The sequence below is a fragment of the Leucopleurus acutus genome (genome assembly GCF_964270905.1).
Source record: "Leucopleurus acutus genome assembly, chromosome: 9".
In the NCBI taxonomy this organism is placed as follows: Eukaryota; Metazoa; Chordata; class Mammalia; order Artiodactyla; family Delphinidae; genus Leucopleurus; species Leucopleurus acutus.
The window spans coordinates 58069385-58084601 of NC_139144.1; the positions used below are offsets into that span (position 1 = coordinate 58069385).

General features: G+C 42.4%; 1 protein-coding gene across 6 annotated transcripts in view; it reads right to left on the minus strand.

Annotated features, from left to right (window-relative positions):
* Nucleotides 1–2341: 2341 nt before the first annotated feature.
* The window catches only part of OSBPL3 (oxysterol binding protein like 3), a 208773-nt gene continuing 195897 nt past the window's right edge, over nucleotides 2342–15217 (minus strand). For all 6 annotated transcript variants that reach the window (XM_082845877.1, XM_082845874.1, XM_082845879.1 and 3 more), the window contains 4 exons: nucleotides 14750–14894; nucleotides 11110–11236; nucleotides 9287–9409; nucleotides 2342–6104 (listed from right to left, as the gene is read on the minus strand). In XM_082845877.1, the coding sequence (XP_082702003.1) occupies nucleotides 6008–6104; nucleotides 9287–9409; nucleotides 11110–11236; nucleotides 14750–14894 (492 nt within the window). In that variant the 3' untranslated portion in view covers nucleotides 2342–6007. The remainder of the gene's footprint in view (nucleotides 6105–9286; nucleotides 9410–11109; nucleotides 11237–14749; nucleotides 14895–15217) is intronic.

Below are 15217 nucleotides of genomic sequence, written 5' to 3' on the forward strand. Positions count from 1 at the left end.
TACTTTTCAAAGAAAGCATCCCTCACAGCAGCTGCTACTCGCTCCCTGTCTGCAGGCCCTTGTTACAGCAGTGGTCCCCACCCTTTCTGGCACCAGGGACTGGTTTCGTAGGAGACAATTTTTCCACGGATGGTTGAGGGGGAAAATGGTCCAGGTGGTCATGCGAGCGATGGGAGTGGTAGAGGAAGCGTCCCACGCTCACCTCCTGCTGTGTGGCCAGTTCCTAACAGGCCAAGGAAGGTACTGGTCCAGGACCTGGGGGTTGGGTACCCCTGTGTTAAAGTACCCACGAGTGTCAAGGCCCCTAACTTTACATCTCAAATAAAGCACAAAAGCAATGAGCGAAGTGTCATGAAAAGAAACACATAGTTCTTACCAACATGCCATTTTCTAAGTCCTAGAACAATCACGAAATTAGAAAGTGTTGTGCCTGCTCTGTGGTGAGCAAATGCTGGCCAACAGACTGTGTGAGGCTGTCTGGGTCTGAACCACCCAGAGGAAGTGTGTGTGTGTGTGTGTGTGTGTGTGTGTGTGTGTGTGTGTGTGTGTGTGTGTGTGTGTGTGTGTGTGTGTGTGTGTGTGTGTACCACCCAGAGGAAGTGTGTGTGAGTGTGTGTGTGTGTGTGTGTGTGTGTGTGTGTGAAACCCCCCAGGACATCAGCCAAATTTGAGAACTGCTGCTTAAGCTGACATGTTTTTCCCAGTCTGATACCTGTTTAAACTATGGCATTTAATAAAGAGAGGCTGCCCTTAACTCATCAGAAGTGTTACAACAACAGTAATATCATGGAGAACCAGTTTTTAAAAAGCACAGTTAATCATAATTCATCCTTGGTAAAATAACTGGGAGCCAAAATAAATTCTATCCTCTAAAAAAAACTGGCCCTGAAGCCTATTTACTTACTGAAAATTCCTCTGACAGCTCAGACGTGAAGATGCCGGTGAATATAAGGTCCAGGTGCTTGTTTCTCTGTTGGCCCGGGGCCTCCTCCTGCACTTCGGGGCTTGTACTCACTTGAGTTCAGCCACCAGGGAGAATGGCGGCCAGAGGAGACCGAGGTTGGGAGACCTCTTCCTGACGCTCGACTGGATTTTCTGGCAGAGGCCGAACGTCCCTCCACTAGAGCTCCTGACCACCCTTCCCTCCTCGGAGCTCCAGCTCCTGCAGGGGCGGTTACAACTTCCAGCTGTTGCTGATATGCCTTAATCCCGCTAACAGCCCTGCAAGTAGCCCTTCATTTAAATCTCCTGAGCTACGGAGTTGGATTCGCTTTCCTGCAGGGACTCCAACTAATTAGTCCATAATAAGAAACTCCTGACTGGTGTCAGCTAGGACCATGATGTCCTGATTCGCTGGTCACTGATGGACATTATATTAGTGCAGGTATTCCATCAGTATGACTGGAAAATAATACGACTGAGTTCCTAAACTAAAGGCCGAAAACTTGTACCTTCAAATTTCATTGCTTCCTCAAAGTCAACACCTTAGGATGCTTTAATATCTATTCCAATAATGGCCAAACGCGTTAAAATGGCCTGAGGTTGCCTTTTAAGGTTTCCTTTAGTGTTCGTATTATTTGGAATAATGTCAATCCTTCTTCGATGGCAGATTTGATACGGATCAACAGGCAATATCATATACATATATGGAAATTAGCAATAATTTCACGATGTTTATATGCAAATGTCACTAATTGCCCTCAAAATGTCTTTTATAGCTTGTTTTCCTTTTCTTTTAAGCTAGGATCCAATCAAGGTTCATGAATTGCTTTTGGTTGTCTCTTTAGCGCTTTGGGGGGAGGCAGAGATGTGACCTTATGTGTGTAACTGAGATCCAGTGCGTGCGTAACACCATAAATATAGGAACTCACTCGAATGGGACTTCAGGGAAGGTTAAGTGTTTGGGGCATTGCAAAGGACACAAGTTGGGTGTGGGAGGTGAGTCAGCCATTCGTAAGGGCCATTAAATCAGTGTGACTAGTCGGCATTTTCCTTTCTCATGTTAGGACACACAGAAAATAATATTTCCATAGCACGCTGGGTTGAACAGACAGGGCTTCTTTGGGGGCTGTCTGGGGCTCTAGCTGCCTCAGGTCCCCTGTCCCAAAGGCTGGGGGACCTACATTTGCAGTACACCTTGGAAATGTTCAGACCGAAAGTATGGCAACTTTTGCCAAAGTTTCCAGGCTTCTTTATGTCCTGGGGTATTTTTTATTTCCAACCCCATCCCTTGAGCTAATCTCGTGTGTTTCTCCCTCAGCAAAGTCTCAGCTAGAGTCTTGCTCTGTCCGTTCAGCAGCCACATATGCCCATTAACCTGAAAACACAACGACAGGAGCGGCCTTTTTCCATGTTATTTATTCACAGTCAACTAGCTTCACGAGGGGGAAAAACAAATTAGTCAGAGCTTTTGGGGGAGGCGTAAGGGGATGGGTGGAAGGCTGGGATTTTAAACAGAAAATAATCTTATAAATGGTTAGATGAAAGATTGACAAATATCCATTAAAAAAAATAGTATCCTCTGAGGGTAAGTGAGGAAGATAAAATCATCATGAATAAAATAAATTAACAACTCCTGATCATTGCATTCCTCAAAACCAAAGTCTCTGAAAATGGTTTGCATTTCAGACTGCTGCAATTTGCAGACTTATGTGATATATATCTATTTCCAACACAGAAAAGTAAAGACAAACACTAAGCAACAGATGAATACAATGTAGGGAAAATTGAGCACATGAAAATAGCTGTCATTTGGTAGCAAAAATAGAGGTATGCCAATGTTAATATCAAAATTAAAGACATTCAAATACATTACGCCAATACATTGGAACTATCATTCCTAAGATCATAAGAACAACTGCTTATTGCTCCTACTCGTAACTAAAAGCTCTGAGGAAATCCTGTGATAGCTGGAAGGCATAACTTACAGAGTATGCAGTAGACCTACGACAAGTTTCAACAGCCAAATAAAAACTGTATACTTTATCATTTTTCTCTTCGGGTTGACGTTGTTAATAGTAGGCTAAGACCACTCATCAGAAGTCTGAGGAATACAGATGGATAGCGCTCGCGAAGCCCAAGCCAATGATTTACTGGAAGTAGTTAAAGGTAGAATGTGAGAAAAGCAGCAGCCCGAATGAAGCAAATATATTTTTTTAAAAGTTTGTCTACTTTTCTCTCCCAGAGAACCTCACAGGGAGCACAGGAGGCCATGAGGGCTTTCTGGGCATTCTGTGAGGACCTGATACATAACGGACGGTTGTCCTAAAGTGAACTCCATGTGTTTAATTAGTACCAGAACCGGCCTGGCTTCTGGGAGGTGCATGGCATGGAGGAGCTGCACTGAGGCTTTGATTATTGAGTTTGACTCCAGGAAATACCAGCCTAGGCTCTGGGGCCTGGGGAGGGAGTAACCTGCTGCCAGGCTACCCTGGAGACGGTGGCTCCTTCCTGAAGCATGTCCCGCAGCTTCGGATAACTGGCAGGGGCAACAGGAACACTGGAAGTGTAACGTGGCTGACTGTACAAGGTCCCATTTCCAAGAACAGCTGTGCAGTTCACCATACATTTGGGATGGGATGATAAGGAATGAAATGGAGGTGACAACATGTACCTCAAGTGATGCAGTGATTGGCATTATGCAATCGGGAGATTCAAAATCCAAAGTCAATTCTACCTCAATTCTTCCCAAACAATGCCATGTTTCTGTTTTCTTCATCCTAAGAATATAAAATGTCCTTGAGATACAAATTAGGTGAGAGGATGCTTTTGAGAATAGATAGAGGCTGAAGGAAAAAAGAAGCCATTTCCCCCTCAAGGGAATTTGAGGATTATAATAGGATGCATCACCAAGCTGCTTAAATTTCAGAAAAGCCCTTTATAGATGTAGGTACTAATAGACTTTAAAATTTGCATACATATTCAAATTCAGCCCCACTCCCATCTCAAATAAGATGACTACAAAGGTGATATTTGGTCCCTTGATCCTCGTGATTACAAAATGAAACATAAGATCAACTGAAATAACAGCATCAGGACAATTAAAGACTTTCCAAAGACTGCATGACAAAGCTACGTCCATTCAGGCGGCATGTTCTCTTTCTGTTTTGTTTTGAGCCAGCCCCTGGAGTAGGCCTATAACAGTCAGTAGTACTCAAGTTCTACATTTACCTTCACACTGTGAAAACTAGATTTGTTTTCCCCTGGAGTATCCTTAAAATCTACAGCCTGCTTCTTCCCGTCTGTGAGAGCAGAATTTAGACACATGTTTGAAAAGAAAAGAACAAAGCACATAACCAAAGAATTTGATTGGGTCAGTTAACTGCTTAGAAATGGAAATGATATTCGAACTGTGTTCATCTTGACGTCTTGATACATGGAATGGATGAAAGCAATATTTAATGAGTCGTGTATTGTTTTAAAATGCTAGTCACTTGCAGATTCCAAAAGGCTACTGACCCACTTTAAATAACTCTGCATTTTGAAAGTGCAATACTCTCCAACTAGTTATTTGGTGTGACATTGAAAAATCATGCATTCTTTTTTCCATTATTTATTCTACTTTTCACTCATAGCATTCTCTGAAATTATTTAAATACCTAAAAATGTTTTCTGGAGAAATCTTTTTACACACCACTTTACTTGATATTACATAAAATCGTCATGGACTTTAGAGGAAAAGGCTTCAAACGTAGGCTTTGGTTTTAAAGTAATCTGGGCAGAAGTTAGAATTGCTTTGATCACACAATTCAACTACTGCACAAATTCTATTATAGTAATTGGAAATAACACATTTAAAAAGGCGAAGTTTCTCCTTTCAGTAGTTATAGTGTGTATTATTCAAGACTGCTGCAAAACTCACAAAAGAGTGATATGAATAAGAAGTGTAGGAGAGCGATAAGACACTTAAAGTTTTACCAGGACATAACACAAAGGAAGAGCATCAATTCTCTACATTTGTCTATAAGGCAGGTGGTCAAACTTTTCATACAAGATCTAAAATATGGTGCTTATTGAGAGGTAGAAAATACCAAAACACTATTTAAGAAAAACATGTTGAATTATTTAAAACAATCAGTTACTTTGCTAAACTTTTGGAAAATCAAACTGCCATGTTGAATGCACCTGTGTTTTACACTAAATTGGGACATTCCATATTCAACAGAGATGTGGTCAAACAGCGGAGGAGGCTAGAGGTGGGGTGGGAAGCAGAAAACAGTTTCTTAACTTGTAATGGATTCAGCTCTCACTAAGGAGAAATTTCCTACTGTCCGCCTGGGATTTCATTTTGACATTTAATTAACAGGGGTTTCTCAGATTATCAATTTTTCTGAGTAACGGTACAATTTTGCACATAAGGCAATGAAACTATAGGGAGGGATGAGTTCGAATGCTCCCTCTTTGAGAAGCTGCCATCTCCATCTTATATAAAAACATACACCCCACTAATCGCATACCATTCCCCCAAGCACGAAAACGCAAATGCAAATTTTCTTCAGACTCCAGTACCAGCAGAATTGTTCTTCGTGAGCAATTCAAAAGCTGTCTGAGGCAAAAAGATATCTGAGCTACCACATTAAACCTGGGCAGCTTGCACACAGGTGAGTAACCCTTCGTATTCTTAGTTCTTAACGCACCTGGGAAAGATGGATTTTTTTTCCAACATAATTTTATAAGGCATACATTTAATTAGAATTTTCCTAACCTTTGGAAAATTAGTGTTAAAGCTTCTTTTTTAACCCACATGTTAACATTCAATCTTTCATTTTTATTAAATAGTTTATATATAAAAAGAAATCTCAAGGTGTTCTACATTCATATAAACAGTTGTGATAACATTTGAAATTGTAAAGAAACCTACTGAAGAAAATATATACTTAAATACAACACTAAGCCAGGAAGCACAAGTGATTGTTCTAGGTGATGTTGTTTAAATATACAGACACAGGTTTGTGGCTTCAGAAAGCAAACACGGGAGAAGTACAAAGATGTATCGCTCTTTCCTCTTTTACCACAAGACAGGATGGTCCAGTTTGGAAAAACCAAGATCTTTCCTAAGTTCCAAATAGGTGCCACTGCTCACCCAAGAGTCATCGCTGGATTTCCTGTGAAAGTGAAAGAATTTGCTGAAGGCTCGTGACAAGACTGTCATAGTCTCTGTCTCCTTTTCACCCCGTTCCTCCCCCGCCCGCCCTCTCCAGCTTATCACTGGCACCTGCACCCCTGTCCCTGTGGTCCAGTACTGGACCAGCGAGGGAGCAGGAAGCCTGGAAACCGTTTTGCTGCTTCTGACTTTGACTTCTCCAACTTAGAGGCTGTGAGAAATGGGTGTTTCTGAGAGAAGTGGGTGAGGGTAGAGTCTGTGGTACAGAAAACAGGGCTGGGATGACAGCTACCACCTGGGGTATGGCCACGTAAAAGTTACAAATCAATCACGTTGTTCAAATCAAGTGATCAACTAACAGTAAAAAGGAAAGGAATTGGAAGGAATTGGAATCACAGCCTGGAGTGAACAGCCTTGGTTCACTATTCTATGCATAGATAATATATTACATAGATCCAAATTCAAAAGGTACCAAAGAGTGGAGAGCTGAACGTTTTCTTCCTACTCCCAGCCTCCCAGTTCTCTGCAGAGACAATGATCTTAGCAGCTTCACTCAGAGAAATTCCACGTGTGTGAGCGTGCACGCATGCACACTCACATTCCACTCCTCTCCTATTTTTCATTCAATGGTAGCCCTGGATGGTCTTCCACCCCTTGAGTTTTTTTGTTTTTTTTGCGGTACGCAGGCCTCTCACTGTTGTGGCCTCTCCCGTTGCGGAGCACAGGCTCCGGACGTGCAGGCTCAACGGCCATGGCTCACGGGCCCAGCCTATCCGCGGCATGTGGGATCTTCCCGGACCGGGGCACGAACCCGTGTCCCCTGCATCGGCAGGCGGACTCTCAACCACTGTGCCACCAGGGAAACCTTGAGTTTATATATATAACATATATATTAGAGATCCTTTTCCATTGTTACGATAAGGTCAGCAAACTACAGCCCAAGGGCCAAATCCAGCCTTCAGCCTATCTCTGTAATACCATTTTACTGGAACACATCATGCCCATTCATTTAAGTATTGTCTATGGCTGCTTTCACATTGCACAGCAGGGTTGAGTCATTACTACTGAGGGCTCATGGCCTGCAAAGCTAACAATATTCACCATTTGCCCTTTGCAGGAGAAGTTCGGTGACTTTGGCAAAAAGGGCTTCCTTTTTTTCTTTTTAAACAGGTGCATGATAGTCCATTGTGGGGATGGACCATGATTTAACAAGTACCCTACTGGTGGGCACTGAGGATGTTGTTATCAACCTCTAGCTATTATAAACAAAACATATGTTATTTTGTATGTGCAAGAGATTAGTTACATTAAAAATTCCTATAAACTGAACTTCTGCGCACTTGTAATGTTGACTGATATTGTCATATGCTTTAGAAACAAAAGTGAGGAGTGCCTATTTTTCCACATTCTCAGGATCATAGATTTTTATCACAATTGTTTTTCTATTCCAATAAAGGGATGTGTTTAAAAATAAATCAATCTGCATATCAGATACTTTACTATGAAACAAAGACGACTATTGCTGCCAGAGCTGTAGTTTCCACTTGAAATTTTCAGTGATGTTTTCGTGGCTCCTCAGTGAGTGTCTACGGAAACGTCCAAGTCCCCATGCTCCTCTGTCATCTCTGCCAGCGTCTAATTGGAACAGTTCCCGGACTGCTACTGCTGAACAATTCTCACCTTTTCTCACAGTTTTACTTGCCACATCTAATACTCTGATAATTCAAGAGGAAAAAGAACTGCAGCTGTGTTCAGTTCTTGTCCATTCCAGACATAATCCTTACACGGTTGCAGTGACAGCCCAGATAACATTTTATATTTTGCATTTACATGTTAGTTCATTTCCCACAGAGCTCCACAGACTGTGTGAAGTCATTTTTGAGGTTTTTACATCAGATCAAGTTGATAAATCTCCTTATCTATCTCCTGAGACAGTTTGGTTATCCACAATTTTTAGTGATCCTAAAAATACTGTAATGAACCTCTTTAACAGATATTACCAAAATCAATTGATCAGTCTGTTAGTCTATCCATTTACCTATCCCTTGCGTTTATATAAAAAAAAATAATTTAAGGTGTCTTATTTTTTAAATGTTTAAATGAAGTTATGAATATTCTGGGATAAAACTCTGGCCTACTCATATTCTGAGTTTGTGAAATGATCAAAATCCACATCAACTTTAGGGGAAAGGACATAATACTTTGGGGATAAAACATAACTTGTTGCTATTTTGCTGTTTTGGAAATATACAATTTTATTGATGCAGCTGATAGATTAGTTGCTAAATCCTCCTAAACGTGTTTCTGTTGCCCATTAAAAAATAATAACAACCAAAATATCCCTGCAAACAACAACAAAATCCTGAAAAGAAGATTGGGAGGAATAGGTAGGGCAGGAGCTGGTTGCTTTTCTACCTGTGATTGTTCCATTGCTGATTTTTAAAAAAATGAACAAACTAAAAACCCCTAAAACCATATCAAGCCCTGGCCTGTAGGCAAGAGAGCCAGGCCCCAGTCTGGGACATTCCACTGGGTCTCTCCACAGATCACCTATGTCCCCTGGGCCTTCGTTTCTTTGCAGTTAAAATAAAAGAGGGGGTGAAGGGCGGATGATCTCTGACGCCCCTTCTAAATCTTTCAGTCTGTTCTTAACGAGACCCTCCTAGCAAGCTATTTTAAAAATAATACTAAATGTTCCAAATCCAAGCCCCAGTATATTGGAACCTCTGCAATTCAAGAATTAGATTACTTGGAAGTTCTAGTTTGGTGAAGAACGGGGTGATAGCTAATTATCTCCATCACTGTGTAGAATCTACCCATTTGGGGGACCAACCTTAGACATAGCTTGAATAAGCTGGCCTGGTACTGGGAGCTGGGTGTGGTTGGTCTCGTTGCTTCTCCCACAAGCACTTACTGAGCACCTCTCTGCAAAGTCCTGGGAGAGGCCCTGGGAAAGACCAAGGAACGCAAAAAAGGAGGGCTGCACGGGGCAGCCTGGGGGCAGTGTCCCCACAAAGTCGGGCCTTCACAGAGGAGGGATGTCACCACTCTGAAGCAGGAAAAGGGCCGAGAACACTCTCTCGTGGGGACGGGACACCCTAGTCTGTTCTCTTCGCACCAGAAGCGTCAGGCGTCACCAGTGCCTGCCAACAATGACCCACACGACCCCAGCTGCACACATACCTGAAAAACCGCGGCTGGTGTTCCACCTTATTTTCTTCCAAGACCCGCCGCCTTTCTCTCTGCAGCTGTTCAATCCTCTGCTTTTGTATTTCGGCCTCTTCTAAGCTCCCTTCTTCTAGAAACCTGAGGCATTGAGGAAAAAGATAAAGGAATAGAACACCAAAGAAATGTAACAATCATTACTATTAGAACTGCATGTGTGCAACACTGGATATGCAGAATACTCTCCTATACGTAAGCCCCCTCCTCAACCCTTAAAACATTATTTGCAGGTAATGAGGGACAGTATTGTGCTCTGAATTGGTGATACAGACATGGTTCAAAAAATTATACCTATGAAAAGGAATTTGGGGTAAAATCTCCCTCTTTCATTCCTGTCTCCAGTTCTACCTGTTTCCTCCCCATCCCACCCACGTTCACGTCCCCCACCGCAGGTAATCCACCGTTACCGGTTTCTTGTGCATCCTTCTAGAGCTTCCTGATTCGTATATAAACACACATTAATATACATTTTTACCCCTCCCTCCCTTTTAAGAACATAAACGGAAGCAGGCAACACATACTGTCCATAATTTGGTATCTTGTTTTGTTTTACTTTTTACTTAACCATATACCTTGGAGCTGATTCTTGGTAGTACACAGATCTTTTCACTTTTAATAGATATATAATATTCAATTGTCTGGATACACCTGCATTTATTTTAAACAATTCCCTATTGATAGACATTTGGGATGTTCCCAATTTTTTACATTAATTTTTAAAATTAATGCTGCAGTGAAGGACTGTATATATCTGTCATTTTGCACATGTGTTAGTATATCTCTCAGGAGACAGTTCTAGAAGTGGAATTGCTGGGTTAAAGTGTGAGTTTGTAATATATCTATTACCAAACTGCCCTTTATGGGGATTACAGCAATTCACGTTTCCACCAGCAATGTTACTGAAGTGCCTCTTCCCTGTGGCCTCAGAGTGCATCAAACTTTTGAGTCTTTGCCATCTGATAGGTAAAGAAATGGTATGACAGCGTGGTTTTAAAATTTTGTGGGTTTTTTTGAGTAAGACCGAGCATCTTTTCATATGTTTAAGGGCTACCTGCATTTCCTATTTTGTGAACTGTTCATTTCCCTATGTCTATTTTTCTTTTTAATAGATTGATCTTGATTTCTAGAACCAATTCATGAAGTGAGCTGCAAGTATAGATTTCTCAGTCGTTAATCTTTTGACTCTGGGTATACATTTTATTTACTTTACCACGAAGAAGGGTGCTGGGTTTTTTAAAAATAAAGTCAAATTTTATTTATTTTATTTTATTTTTTGCCTTCTTGGTTTTGAGTCTTAATTAGAAAGGTCTTAGGAGAGAGATTCTTCTTTCTGTTTTACAGAGTTGGAAACTGAGGCTGAGAAAGGTTAGAAGACTTAGCGTATGCGACACAGCTCGTCAGCAGCAAACCTAGGATCAGCAGTTAGATTTCAGTGCATCAAAATAAGTTAAATTCGAGGGGTGGGGAGCTGGATGCTTTCACTCTTTCAAATACAGAGTAAGTTTTTCTTATTGCTGTATGCAGTGAAACTCTTTAAAAAAAAAGACTTTTTCTTTTTCCAATAGAAATGGGGTTCTACTGGTGAATAAAGGTCATGCCACACACAGATCTAAGCTGGGCTCCGTTCCTTCCACAAGATGGCTTAAAGTCTCCCTAGACCTCTGCTCTTGATGACAGAATCTCTCTCTCTTAGGCTCCTTTGGTGGCCTGGGAGATGTTACCAAGACTTTTTACAAAGAGTTTCACATCTCTGGAGATAAAGATCTGAAAAAAATCCTTACCTTTGGTCTGGCCTGAATCGAGTGTCAGTAGGTGGTAATAAAGACTTTAACAATGGATCCATTTCGTTTAATTCCAGTGCAAACTGTGTGAAGCCATAATATTGCTCATAGCCTTTTGGCATGGGATCTAAAGGAAAAAGAAATCATTCATCACTGACTTGCATTGCATTCACATCACATCTTAATTCCTTCACCTTTTTCATCTCAGACCAGCTACAATTTTTCTCTCTCGGCTCTAAACTCTTCCATTTCTATCAAAATATTCTGGCTCACAGAGAGGTGCTGAATTTTTCTCTATAAATTTTCTTCTCTATAAGCTTCCTGCTACCTACAAGCATAAGGCCTTCTTTGTGTGGTCCTACAGCAAATTTATTAAATACCAAGAAGTTTCTATAGAATTTAAGTTATAAAAATAATTTGTTACTAAAATAAACATGTTAAAAAGAACTCTAGGTCCACTTTTCCTGACTAACAAGACTTTCACTCTAGAGAATCGTTTTTCATTTAAGAGATGTCAAATTCTCCTGAAACTCTGTCTAGTACCTAGAATAGTGTTGGACCCATACCAAGAGGTCAATAAATATTATTATTATTATTATTTTTTCTTTTGCTGTACGCGGGCCTCTCACCGCCGCGGAGCACAGGCTCCGGACGCACAGGCCCAGCGGCCACGGCTCACGGGCCCAGCCGCTCCGCGGCACGCGGGATCCTCCCAGACCGGGGCACGAACCCGCGCCCCCCGCGTCGGCAGGCGGACTCCCAACCACTGCGCCACCAGGGAAGCCCAATAAATTTTATTCTTTACTTCCAGTCCTGCTCTTCTTTTCACCAATGCTTGGCCCCTCCAAATCTTACATATTTTAATTTTAAACCACCTCAGCAGAAGCCAGGAATAGAGATGGGATTATAATGGCAGAAACACTGCCAGCTGGAACCAAAGGGGACAGAGAAAATGGGACTGAATGAAGCAAGGCTGCTGGACTACTGTTATTTTACAGATGGAACCAGAGAGCTACGCAGCTGCAAACATGCATTGCCTTCAAGGAAAGGGAGGAATGACTCTGAAGGTGATTCAGAGATCATTGGGCTGCCACTCCCACCACAGGCCCAGACTACACAGATTCAGGGGGCAAGGCTGCCACTACCTCTCAAATGGCAGGGCCGCTGTGCAGCTTCAACATGCCCGGCTGCCACCACCCAGAGCCTTGGGGGGCTTGGGAGCCAGGCAAAGTCCCAGTGGGCCCAGAGGGTGGGGCATCGAGCCAATGAGGATGACCTCCAGTTTTTAGGTCAACAGCATTTGCCGTGCTAGGTCTTGGACTCACTTAGGACCTGTCATCCCTTTCTTCTTTCTTCTTTCTCCCTTTGGAATGGCAACGTCTATCCTATGCCCATCCCACCACTGTGTTTTGGAAGCACATTTTGGTTTCACAGGCTCACAGCTGGAGAGGATGAATCATACCTCAAATCTCACCCGTACCTGATTTAGATGATATTTGGATGAGACTTTGGACTTTAGAGTTGATGCAGGAATGAGTCAAGACTTCTGGGGCTGCCGGGGTGGAATACACACATTTTGCACGTAAGAAGGACATGATTTTGGGAGGCCAGGGGCGGAATGTTATGGACTGGATGTTTATGTTCTCTCAAAATTCATATGTTAAAGCCCCACCCCCAGAGTGTCTTTGGAGATGAGGCCTCTGGAGTAACGAAGGTTAAATGGGGTCAGAAGGGTGGGCCCTGATCTGGCAGCCAAGCCACGAAGAAGACTCCCACCAGAATCCGAATTTGCCAGCACCCAGCCTCCGGAACTGTGAGCAAATGAATTTCCGCTGTTTAAGCCACCCAGTCTGTGGTGTTTGTTACAGTAGCCCAAGCAGATTAATGCAGGCGTATTGCCCTAACTTTAATTGTTAACTTTAATTTAATTGTTAAGTGCATAGCACATAACCTAATGCTTTAAGCCATTATGAAGGTTTGACTTCCTTCCCCCTTTTCCCCCCAGCTGCTTCAAACACCTAGCATCACTGTACACTCCCTAGGGGATGAATACAACTCAAAGTCAAGCTAAAAATACCCAAATTTACGTATTGGATAAATCAAATGTAGACTAATCCAATGCATCGTAGCCTTAGCTCTAGCTGTCCACATATACAAATGCTTTCCACGAACTTTTCTGAAGACCCATTTTCTGAAGCTTCAGAAGTCCACTTTGTCTAATTCTAATTCTCTGTGGATCCTAAGCATAAAAATAATAGCAAACCTCCTACTATGCCTTCAAAAATCCATCCCAGTCTCCCAATCACCAGAGTGGAGACAGTGGATTTTCTTGTAGACAGGCCAGGGATGCTCATAGCCAAGGCAGAGACATAAAGTCAATGAATAACAACAACAGCAACTAGAATAACAGCTTACACACTGTTGTCAAGGTACTACTTTAACACCCAGAGCCGATGGTAGCTCTCATCTGTGATACATTCTTTAAGCAAAGGAGAGCAAGTGTCTCATTCATAAAATGCCATGCGTGCCTCTGAACCTCTGAAGCTAGGAAGGCGGCCATGGTGCTAAGTCATTCTAGCTTCGTGGCAACCTCTGCGACGGTGGAAGATGTGGCTGCTACCCGTTGAAAGAGACATTGTTGCTTGCCCACTCTACAGTCATCTCTCTTTCTTACTTGCTAACGGCAAACTCATCTGTTTGGGTGTCACTGTATACTCCCTAGGGGATGAATCTAAACTCATGTGAATCTCTCCTGCCGACCCAGTTGCCCAGGATCGGTTAAGGGATGGGTTTGGACCCACTCCAGGTTGATGAGATATGAAGACACATTTGCTGCAGGATCCTAGGAAATATTTCATTCCTGAGAAAAGACAGTTACAACTGAAGAAAGCTCTTCTGTCCTCCCTTCTCCCCTGCTTAGTGAGCTGTCACAGGGGGATATGATATTGAATCGAGGCAACCATTTTGCATCCATGGGAAGAAACATCACCGCCATGTTGGAAGTGGCAGATGGGCCCTCAATGACCTGTGTTCTTGACACAGGTAACCTGCCTGTGTAACAACCCTGGGGCCACCCCCTGCCATTTGTTGTTAAGTGCATAGCACATATCCTAATGCTTTAAGCCATTATGAAGGTTTGACTTCCTTCCCCCTTTTCCCCTCAGCTGCTTCAAGCACTTAGCATCCTTCTAGAATTACAGGAGAGACTGGAGTGGCTTATGGTATTGGGAGAGTCTAGGGGACCCCTAACTCTTGTAGGTCATTCTACTTTTCCAGTAAGAATTTTCCCTTTATCTTTACTCTAGAATGACTTCTTGTACCTCATTGATACTCCTTCATAGTGCCCAGTATAGGCGAAGGAATGATGTGTGTTGACTGGAAGACACAGTGACCACGGATTAGCAATGGCTTTGTTCTGGGATTAAGAACCCAGGACCTATCAACCCAACAGAGGTATTGTTAAGCTTGAGGATGAGTCTGAGATATAACTAGGTGAATGAAAGATGGGCCAGTAGCTCCAACATAGTTCAAAGCAGGTAGAGGCTAGATACACCGGATGGACACTGACGCCCACCCACGTGCGGTTCCTCTGGCCATGTCCCGCCTCCTTTTGCTTGGGGCTGATTAACCAGATACTAACTCGCTCTCCAGATACAAGTGGATGAGGAAGAACCACCGCAGTAGATGCTCTCATGCCATTTCCCAAATAGCCGATGCACTGCTTTTCCACTCTTGTCAAATACTGTACCTTCAATCTCATGGGCATTAGTGCTCCAGTATTTTGCCTAGGAGTCAAATGAGAGTCATCTGTTTAGTGTTTTGGGGTCAATTTATTACAGATATTAAGAGAAAACAAAAGAGGAGAGAAAAAGTACCATATGAATGATTCTATGCTACATATGGTTTGCCAGTTCTGTTTTCTTTTTTAATCATACTTTTAATTATTTAATGAAAAGTAAAAAGCTAGCACTTTATTTACAGTTTGTAACTCAACCACCAACATTTGTGTAAGACACAATTTTTTTCGACTTTCACTACATGCATAGTAGAAAGGAAAGGCTCAGTTCTCATACATCCACCAAGCAGGGGCTGGCCCTTAGCACCCCCT